At 48.0% G+C, this 10,871-nt stretch overlaps 1 protein-coding gene across 1 annotated transcript in view; it reads right to left on the minus strand.

The window, feature by feature from the left end:
* Window positions 1–742: 742 nt before the first annotated feature.
* FGFR3 (fibroblast growth factor receptor 3) overlaps window positions 743–10,871 on the minus strand; it is a gene marked incomplete at its 5' end in the record, with an annotated part of 31,764 nt that continues 21,635 nt past the window's right edge. The window contains 10 exons of the mRNA XM_010011591.1: window positions 743–914; window positions 1,000–1,105; window positions 1,571–1,708; window positions 3,133–3,203; window positions 4,816–4,938; window positions 6,360–6,550; window positions 6,701–6,811; window positions 8,003–8,124; window positions 8,217–8,365; window positions 9,260–9,447. Of these exons, the coding sequence (XP_010009893.1) occupies window positions 750–914; window positions 1,000–1,105; window positions 1,571–1,708; window positions 3,133–3,203; window positions 4,816–4,938; window positions 6,360–6,550; window positions 6,701–6,811; window positions 8,003–8,124; window positions 8,217–8,365; window positions 9,260–9,447 (1,364 nt within the window). The remainder of the gene's footprint in view (window positions 915–999; window positions 1,106–1,570; window positions 1,709–3,132; window positions 3,204–4,815; window positions 4,939–6,359; window positions 6,551–6,700; window positions 6,812–8,002; window positions 8,125–8,216; window positions 8,366–9,259; window positions 9,448–10,871) is intronic.

A 10,871-nucleotide genomic window follows, 5' to 3' on the forward strand; every position in this document is an offset into this window, starting at 1 on the left:
TCTCTTTTTATATTCTTTTTTTTTCCTTTCTCCATGATGATTTGCATTTTACTTAATTATCATCTTCTTCTTCTTCCAAAAAGGATTCCTTCTATGTAGCTGGGCAGTACGATCATGAAGCTATAAAAACGACGACAACAAAAATATAGATATTTTTATAAATATATGAATCCCTGCAGGCAACGTGGCTTTTCAGCTCCACCAAAAAGGTTCATGTACAGATTGCATAAGCGAAGAATTTCTACATTCTTTACACCTTTTTTTTTTCCTTTTCGTTTGTGTTTTTTCTTTCTTAGAAAAAAAAAAAAAAAAGGAAGATTTTCTTTCCCCTTCTTCGTATTGCAGGCACAGAACGGCTACTCTGGCACTCGAAACGCGGAGGCTGGGAGGTCAGCGCCCCCCAGGTTCGACATTCTCCTTAGTAAAAAAAACCAACCCAAAACCGAAAAACAACCCCCCCCAAAAAACCCTCAGATATGATAGATCATCTTGGCAAGAGATTAGTTCCTTCAGGCCAAACAGTGCTTCTTGACTCTTTATACAGCAAATGGGAAAAAAAAAAAGAACCAAAAAAAAAGTTAATTATATTTCTTTTTCTACCCTGAACAGCTCGACAACAACACACATCTCCGGGCACCACCACGCAGTTCCACTGGAAGATCCTTCATCCTTGGCACCCCACATTTCTGCCTCTCCGGGCACGCTGCCCGCCTGTCCGTCCATCCATCTGTCCACCCAGGACGGGGTCCTCACGTCCGGATGACGCCGTTGCAGGGAGGATGCTTGGGCAGACAGGGCTCGTCGGGCAGCAGGTCATGTGCAAAGACTGAGTCGTCCCCCGAGGAGCACGTGCTGTGGGTGTCCTGGCCGGCCGGTGAGTACTGCTCGAAGGGCACCGAGAGGTCCAGGTACTCCTGCAAGGGCGACAGACCCATCAGTGCTGGGTGCCCGCACTGGGGACCAAGCAACCCCTCCCCATGTACACCCCATCACACTCACATCAGTGGACGTCACAGTGAGGACCCTGTCCAGGTCTTCCACCAACTGCTTGAAGGTTGGCCGCTGCGAGGGGACGGCATGCCAGCACTCCCGCATGATCATATACCTGCATGAGAAGGGAGAGGGGACCATCATCCATGGTGGGGCTAAGTGGCACCCACCCACCCCCAAATTGCTTGAGAAAACAGCTATGGCCAATGCAACTTCAGCCAGGTTGGCCTTGGTGTGTAGCCAGCTGGGGTGAGGAGGAGGAGGGTTTTGTGGAACTATGCTCCTCCTTACTGATCATCTCATGTGTGTCCATGCTCTCAAAGCAGAAGGACCTGTCCTAAAGGTGACATTCCAGAGCTACATCCCCAATCACCTCCTACCAAACCAGGGCAGGCACATTACATAGCTCTGCAGTCATGGGCTGAGCTGAAATGAGTAGGGATAGGTAAGCCTATCTGGAGATGGCTGCATAATCTCACAGCAGGGATGCCCCAAAAGACCCAACCACAGCCTGGGGTGGTATTTGGCCACAGAGGGAAGGGGGAGCGAGGCAAGGAGGTCAGCTCCATCACACACTCACAAATCATGGGTGCAGTTTGCGGGTTTGTCCATCCGATGGCCTTCCTTCAAGAGTTTGAAGAGTTCTTCAACGGGAATTCCCGGGTATGGAGACCCTCCCAAAGTGAAGATCTCCCATAGTAGCACTCCAAAAGACCAGCTGGAGACCAAAGAAAGATCTTTAAAATTCAATGAGTTTTTTTCCAGGCCCCCCCATATCCCCTCCCTTCTCGCTTGGCTTTATTTCTGTGCAGCCATGCATAGCTAACAGAGTCATCAATAGCATGACTAATTGCCTAGGCCATTTTTACTAGTTACTTGGAGATCTCTGCTGATCCAACTCAATAGCAAAGAAATCCCAGGCACCAAGTCTGAAATTGAAATGAGCATTTAATCAGATAGGTGACAGCCCATCTATCACCCCCAGCTCTTTGTTAGGTCTTCCACCAGCTCCACTGAATGGAACAAATCAAATTATTCATGCACGGCTTCACTGAATTGCAGGCTTGGAACCACAGGCCACTAATTGTGCAAGCTGATACCAAAACTTGCTTGTTACAACACTCATTTCACTGGCCAAGCCGGGAGAAAAATACCCCAACAAGCATCAGTGGAGCACTAACGTTACACACTCCAGTCCTGCAGCTGTGCTCTGGGTAAAAGTCCTCTTTTTCAAATATATCTTTTGCCTTCTTCATTTTCTTTTAAAAAACAGGGATTATCTGTTCCTGTTTCGCTTTCCTGCACGCTCGCTCTCCCATTCTCTAGCTTTGATTTATGTGTCATGCCCGCTGCAGCATTACCTAAGCATGGAAACTATGATTTAAGATCAATGAAAGCCAAAGTATGTGAAAAATACAGAAATAGATTCATTTGTCCAATTGCAAGCAGTGAGCTTTGGGGAGCAGGCACTGAATCACTGTAGAAACGCCATTATCAGCACATGTTGGAGTAAAAAAGCCGGCGCGCATGCCGAGCTAGTTTAGCCCTTGCGAAGTTCAGACGTGACACAGATTTACACATGAGGCAGGCTCTGCTGTTTGCTTACCGTGCAGAGGCACTAAAACGGACAAGATAGGATTAGGAAAAATAAAGGAAATAAATGAAGCAGCAAAATTAATCCAAGAATGTATTTGTTGAATATTCTCTGATCGACTCTACTAACAGCAGACAGAATATTTCAAGTTCATCCCATGTACTCAGCTGAAATGCAATTGTCTGGGGCAAAGCGTGGAGGAAGCCAAGGGCAATTTTTTTCTGCATGGAGATTTTTCTGCACAGTTTTTGACCGAGGAGAAATCACCTCATCTGTAAATGACTAAGAAATACCTGCCTGCCTTCCAATAATTTTTCAGCAGTTCACTAGAGATCCTTGGATGAAAGCAACTAGACAACTGTAAAATAAAACCACGCGTGCAAAGCTGCAGCTTGCAGTAGAGTCATTTGCTTTCGCATCCCTAGATGCCCCAGCAGTGAAGGAGCCCTGGTCATGCTTAGTAGTACTTGGTTTGTCCTCTAAGATACTATAGGTGTTGATTTCCCAGTTGTTTAATTATTTTCCTTTTAAAGTGAGGGTATGCTTACACATCGCTCTGGTGAGTATAGACCCGGTCAAACAAAGCTTCTGGAGCCATCCATTTCACAGGCAGCCGACCCTGTAATTAGGAAGACAATGGGAACATCCCATCAGCATATTCCCCCAGCCACAACGGCACCATCTGAATCTTCTTTTCTAATCCAGTTTGAAACATTTTCATTAACAGCCACATCTGCCTTCCCGGTCACTGGGCAGAGCAGGAGTGGCCACATATAAACAGATTACAGCATTTGATCCCTGGATCTTCGCTGACGATCTCTGCACTAAATGCTCTCTGTGGAGGACTGTATTTCACTGCCAAGGCAGGTTTAACTTATCAGTGCATCTAAATCTTTGCATGGGAACAGCATCCATTGCTCATAAATGCAGCGAGCTCTGCAGCAGAGCTTGGGACAACACTTCCCATCTCTTTGGCTGGAAGAAGCAGTTGACTCCAAGTCCAAACCTGGCTTAAACTGAACTTGAAGGGAAATTTCCAAGGATGAAGGCAAGGGCCAGATCCTCTAAGAAACAAATCCTGATCCTGCTGGGGGCTAAAGGAGAAGGCCTGACCCCAGGTTTCCAGGGGAACATCTTAGATAAGGGTCATAAACATGGGTTGTCACATGTGAGAAATACGAGATGAGAAAGACTAGATTAATCATAATTCTTTGGGGCTTTGCTTGGCCCCTGGAGGGAGACAGAAAAGACTGTTTTGTGTTTCAGGCATAATTTAGCTATAGGGGGACTCTGTCCTCTTCTGACCCAATGTCTCACTGGGGGAGACAACTAGAGCAGGGACATAGGCAGGATGCACAAATGGGATTATTCTCTCAGCTGTCCAACACAGCTCAAACAGGGAAAGTCCATCTGACCTATGATTTAAATTCCCAACAATTTTCATTAATTTATCATTAACAAATCTTCATAATTAAGAAAGATTTCTGATGAGATATTGATAAGGATCAGTATGGACATGGTAGAGCTTTGTAGGACTGCCTGGATATTTAGACCTGTTGCAGTCACAAGGTCCCTTAGGTTCTGCAATGCCTTCAACCATTCCACTGCCAATTGCTGTAGTTGTAGCTTTTGCTCAGACCTCAACGTCTGCTGCAGGGCTCTGAACCAAGACACAGGTCTTGTCACCAGCCTTTCAATCTTAAATTCATCTCTACAGAAACCATAAATGACTGGCTCTCAGCTCTTGACTGGGGCCATCTTCTCACCCTTGGCAGTGGAGTCAAGAGGCTCAGTTGAAAAAAAAGGGGAGAAAAATGCAAGATAGCTCCAGGTATACAAAAAGTGACATTCCTCTGCCAAAGGCTCTGGTGGGACAGAAGCTGGCCCCTTGGGACCTTTATTAACAATAGTAGAGCAGACTGGAAAGGGCTCCATTCCCTTTTGGTAGAAATCTCAAGTTTCTCTTAGCCTAAAGCCTCCTGACCAGAGCTGAGGCCTCACAACCAGCTGCTAGCAGCAGCAGTATCTATCAGGAAGGATACGGCTGGTGGGTGCATTTCTGGGATCAGCCTACCTACAGTTCCTCCCTAGGGGAGGGGAGGCCACCAGCAGACTTCTTCCTCATAAGCCCCTCCAGAAAGTGAGACGTGGGACAAGGGTCGCTTGCTGCAGGGATGACTGAGCTGCCTGCCAGGAGGAGAACTGCATGTCCTTGGCAGCTCTATACTTACATTGGTGGTTTTCTTGTAATAGTCGATATTGTGGACGTCTCTAGCGAGGCCAAAATCAGCTATTTTCATCACATTGTCTTCAGTGACTAACACGTTCCTGGCTGCCAAGTCGCGATGAATGCACTGTGAAAGGTGAGCAAGTCAATAAATAAGGGCTTGTTAGCTGCTCGCGCCTGGAACCAACAGCACCGCGTGGTTTATGAGCTGCCGTTTCATTGACTCCTAAGCTCATAAAGCTGTGGGCACTGCTTCACTCCTCGCTTTCTGTGTCACTGCCCCATCATGCATGCTCAGTGGGAGCCACCTCTTAGCAACACCTAATCGGCAGCCTCAGCACTGACACAGCCACACGTCTTTTCTCTCCAAAGGGAATGATGCACAGACGGGAAAGCCAACCCTCCTCTTGTGTGGGCGCTTACTGGGATGTGAAGCTGTCTTTCTGCCCTGCTTCCTCCAGGAAGAGGAGTGCAGGCTGATGTTTGAAGGGAATAATGTCCTAAAATTAAGATATCTCAAATACATCCACAATACATAGAATGGTGTGGGTTGGAAGGGACTTTTAAAGGTCATCTAGTCCAATCCTCAGCATCATAGTTGTTAGCTGAGAAAGAAGCTGGATTAGACTGCACTGTACAGAAAGAGTTTAAAGCCACCAAGAACCAGCCACTCTGAACTGCAGCCGCAGGACAAACACATCTGACATCTGAATCTGAACTTGCTCTTGCCATAGTGCTCCGTGCCCACAAAGAAAGAGGTCACACCGGCTGGTGCACAGCTTTGTGAACCCAAAGCCTGATCCTCCACTCGCTGATGTCAGGGTAAATCAGGACTAATCCCAGGCAGGGTATGATGTAAGCAAACACAGCAGCCAGGTCAGTGCCAGCAAAGTGCTCCCCAGGGAGCATCGTAGGCATATCCACGCATTGAACCAAATCCACCGCCAGTTCCACTCCTATGAAGCCTACATGTGCTGGAGACAGCCACAAACACATGAGCAACACCCAAGATCTCAGCTTCCTCGTGAGTCAAGTGATCTCAGAAGGAAGATCAGGGAAGTATCAGGAGGAAGAACAGGGGTACATGCAGATCCTGACTGTTGTCTAATGTGACACTGCCATGGTGGAAGGTTGCAACTTGGCATGATGCTCACCCTGACCACTGCTGCCTGAGCCTCAGGATCAGACATCTGAAAGATGGCTACTTCTAGAAGTGACAGAGGTTGAATAGATGAGGACAGGTAGCAAGGTCTGGGTTTCTTGTGCTTTCATATGCACTTTAGGGATACTAAACAGGCCTGCAGGTCACAATGAGGGCTGTACAGCTGCATGGTTCATGAATACAGCCAGCATATGGGAACTTCTGCATATGGATGGAGCCTCCAGCTAAACACTCAAGACACTTCATACAGAAAAATGTGGTCTCTAAAGGGAGAAGCCTGCCAACACTTTGCCTGAGGTTGTCCTGCACACACACACAGAGCATTGCATGTCTTTGAACACACGGGTCTGACTGATGCTTCCACCAAATGAAGTTTCTCAACTCACTTTCTGAGATGCCAAGTACTCCATGCCCCGGGCCACCTGGTAGGCGCAGGAAACCAGGTCTTTAAATGTCAGCTGCTCCTCGGGCAGCTTGCAGGTGTCGAAGGAATAGTCCATGCCAGGTGGGCGACGTGCCCTGAGGTATTCCCGCAAGTTCCCCTTTGATGCATATTCCACCAACACGTAGAGCGGTCCTGCAAGCAAGAGCACATCAGGATCCAGCGGAAGAACAGCTCAGCACCAAATGCTCAACTGGGACGTTTTGGGCCACCAGTGAGTAGTTACACAGAAGGGACAGTCAAACCTGAGCCTCCCACAGCCCTGCGAGTTGCTTTGCTACGTACCGTCCTGCGTGCAGGCACCAAGGAGGTTAATGATGTTTTTATGCTTCCCAATCATTTTCATCATTTCCATCTCAGAGACCAGGTCAGAAAGGTCCTTGTCCGTGGCATCATCTGGAGAAAGCAAGAGAGGAAAGCAAAAATGTCAGGAAGAAAGTATGTGTTTTGTGAAGTAGTTAATACAACTGCAGCATAGACACATGGGGCTTTGGTGGGGAAACAGTACCCAAAATATGGCAGTGTTTGTTTTTATTCGACTTTGGGAAGGAGAATCAAAATAAAACCAAAATTAACTACCACAAGGAAAGATAAAATCCCAAATAAACTGAGATAGATGTTCATATGGAAATTAACAAAGCCTCTCATCTTCTGTTTCATCCTGTGAAGTATTAAAGAAATAGTCACTTTTGGTACCTGGGATAATTTTCCTTTTCTGACTTGTTTCCCTCCCTCATCTCCAGGGGCAAAGAGTTAAGGACTGTGGGAGGTCAGAGCTTGGGGAGGGGCTACAGAAGGAATGCATTTTTTGCATAGAAAGCTGCAAGTATTCTACAGAAGTAGAAAAATGGAGAGAGGAACCTCCCTTGGTTTAGAAAGATGGGAAAGTTCCTGCTTCCAGGAGAACTTCAGAACGGACTGAATGTAAATTAAACAAATCCTTCTCTGATAAGAAATGCTATTTTTGTAACGATGTCACCCCACGTTCTCTCAACCCTGGGCTGCTCACTGCTGGAGCATCTGCCCTGCTTGCTCCAGCTGAACTCCTCAGGGTGATTTTGTCTGCATGTTGTCTGTGTGCAGGGTAAGGATGGGAAACAGATTCATCTGGAGGTGCCCAGTGACTCCTCTGTTTCTGGCCTCCCTTTAACCTCTTGGGAGTTTGGGATCAAGTGTCCTCAGTGAAGAAACTCCTCAAGGAGTCTGTCACCAAATTTCTGCGAACTCCACCTGAGCTTGTTGCATAAGGCTTTGTGAGAACTGGCAGCACTGGTTACAGGAGGAGTAAGGAGTGGGCTGATTCACAGAGCTGGCTAGACACGAAGGGGGTTCCCCTTCTTCTCAGGGATGCTATTACCCCCTGGCAAAGAACTGGATTAATTCCCAGTCCCTCTTCCTGATGGGATTTGCACTTGTAGGTGCTCTCCAAGGAGACAGCCATCACCCTCAGGCTACGTGGGTGAAGGGGATGAAAAGCTGTTCTTGCTTTATTCTATTGTATCTGTTTGTATACAAGACTTAAAAGAGAAGCAAAGAGAGGAAATCCCAGTGCAATATGCTGTTCCACCCTCTGTGGAATTCCCGTACCTTTTAACATCTTGACAGCAACTGTGATGGCCTTGTTTGGCTTGTCCTTATCGATCCCAATTGCTTCTGCCATCACCACTTGGCCAAAACACCCCTCACCGAGTGGCTTCCCCAAGGTCAGGCTGAAGGGAGGAACAAGCAGGCACGTTAGTGGGTACCGGGATGGTGACACTACCAGCAGGCACTGGGACTGCGACCTGTGGATCTGACTGACCGAGAGCGTGCCAATTCCCACTTGGGATCTGGAGGTAGTTCCAGCTCGGAGACATTGGCCAGCATCGGCCCATCACTGGAGGAGAGACGTGTGATCCGGACCAGGGGCGTGTTGGAATTCATGGAAGAGTTGGACTCCAACGACACCTGCTTGGGTAGACCAAATGAAGTGTTATTGCCAACTGTATTCCCAGGCCAGGCACTGCCTGAGATGGATCACTGAGGGAGTTTGAGCTATCTTTGCTCAATGACACCTTTCTGGTAATTTCTAAATGGGAAACCCTCTTTCTGCCTCTCCTCACTTCCTTGCAGAACTCCACTGATCTCGGTATCTGTGGTCAGGTTGTTAGCTGGTGGAAAAGAGGGACAGGTCAGCCATGCCCTCCAGCAGGAAGATTTAATCTGTCCATTTGTTCCATGTGCATCTCCACAGCATGTACAGCCTATGGAATGACTTCTGTTCTGGCACTTCAAATAGCTACCACGAGCTTGCAGCCAAAGGCATGAAATCTCTATCCTTCACTATGTGGTTTTACATGGTGCCTTTAGCTCCCGCCCTTGTGCAATTACACGTGTCAGAGCATCCCTAATTGCATGGAGAAAGACAACCCTCTCCCATCTCCGTAAGAATTGGTTTGGGTTCACCAGTGACCTCTGTGAAAGCAGGAACAAGCACAATTAAATGTATTCTTGCTCCCAAAGGAGCTCCACCAGGGAGCCTGGACTAAATTGTTCCCCTGTAAGATGTGCCTTCTCTGGCATCCACGGCTGCACTACCAGCCCCTCTTGGACAAGGGCAACTGAAACACAGCTACTTGGAAGCTGCTCATGAACCAGAGTCAGCTGCCACCAGCTACTGCCCCACTGGAACAGAAACGAATCAATAAGAGAGGGTTAAACTCCTAGGTGCAGCCAACTTAGGTCTCCCTTGGGCAATGTTTTTCCGGCAGAGTGCCGCACCTAGAGAGAACATTTCAAGAAGGGGGGGAAAAAAGAGGAATGACCATAGTGGGGAATAGGAATCTTGTATCTACTTTCTGTTACCTGTCTCTTGAGTGGGAATTTGGAGACTTTCTGTACAGTGGGGGTGTTCATGGCTTTTTTGTTTGGCATTTTCATCCTGCAGATAATCACAATGGCCAGCACCAGGATGAAGAGAATAAAGCCAATGCCGTAACTGAAAATGCCAGCATACACTGAGCCTGAATCATCCATTTCCATGAGCTCCTCCGCTGCGGGGTGACAAGAGACAGCAGTCAGGATGGGGTAGACAGCTACCCACATGCAACTATACACATGCAGTGTAAAGAATTTGGGGAGGACTTGCTCATCTATGCCAATCTGCTGAGTGACTTCAGTGAGGGGACTCTCCTAGGCCAGTGGTTTTCAACCTGTGGCTGTAGCTAAAACATCAGTTCAGTCTGCCTTTTTGGGGAGTAATTTTACTGCACTTTAATGCAACCCTGGGGTTTCTAAGAGCCTTCAGCCCACAGGTTGAAAACCAGTGCTCTAGGCTGAAGGCATCACGTTTGTGCTGTTCCTCTGACCCAGATCTTGCTTTCCTCGCACATCCACACATAGCTGGATGCCTTGGATGTACAAAGGCTGCAGGACTGTGGTTTGCTGCACTTTGCTGATTTGACTTCTCCAGCAAAGACTTCCACTGGACCAGTGCCTGCCCTGAGGGACCAAGGAGCTCAAAGGGCATCCAGGGGTAAGGGATCACACAGGGGAAAACACTCACAATCTGCACAATTATTTAATGAAAACTTAGTTCTGGTGGGAAGAGGCTGGAAGGTCTGTCCCAGAGAAGTGGCTGAGCGGGGAGGGTGACGGCATGAGCCCATCAGCCATGGCTACCCACTAGCAAGACTTTTTTGGGACCAGAAAAGCAAAGGTTTCTCCCCTTGTTCCTTTCAAGACAGGCACAGCGACCATGGTGGGACTGGCTTTCTGTCCCCCAAAAGGCTGGCATCAGAGGAAGAGTCAGCAGTGGGAAACTTTATAATGAAGTCATGCTGGCGTGGTCAGCTCGCTAACGGCTCGTGTACATCACTGCTGCCCAAAGCAGCATCTTTGGCAAGCAGCAGGAGCTGTCCCCTGGCAGCAGCAGGCTCCACATCTGGTCTTCAGTGGCTGTGTCCAGGGGGCCATAGGGAAAAGCAATGTTGGTAACTGATCCTGCATGGAGCCATCTCCTCCTGTGAGGAAGGGTTACCAGACCTCCTGGGATCGGGTGCTACGGTTGCTGCCGCAGCTCTGCTGCCTTGTCTTGCCCTCTGCTCCACGTCTCTCCTCCTGCAGCGTGGACAGGGGTTTATAAGCAGTTGGGCTGTATCTTGTGCCCTCTCTGTGGGTAGCGCTTCGGGGCCTGCTGCTGCACAGACAGCTGTCAATCACTGCGTCTGACTTCAGTATAAAGTTCCACTTGAGGTTTTATGGTGGGTTTTCTCCTGCTTATTCTTTGCTTAAATGAGAAGTGTGAGTTCATACATTGTCAAAAACAGTTGGATGAGACGGTATCTGGAGATTCTCAAAATAACAGAGACATTAGCCTTATAACCAAAGGAAATGATTTCTATCCAGTGGATAGCAGAAGCAGAAACAGGATCAGATCAGCTATTATAGAGCTGGCAAATACACAGAGGAAAGACCA

This window comes from Nestor notabilis, unplaced genomic scaffold (genome assembly GCF_000696875.1).
Source record: "Nestor notabilis isolate BGI_N333 unplaced genomic scaffold, ASM69687v1 scaffold11343, whole genome shotgun sequence".
NCBI lineage: Eukaryota > Metazoa > Chordata > Aves > Psittaciformes > Psittacidae > Nestor > Nestor notabilis.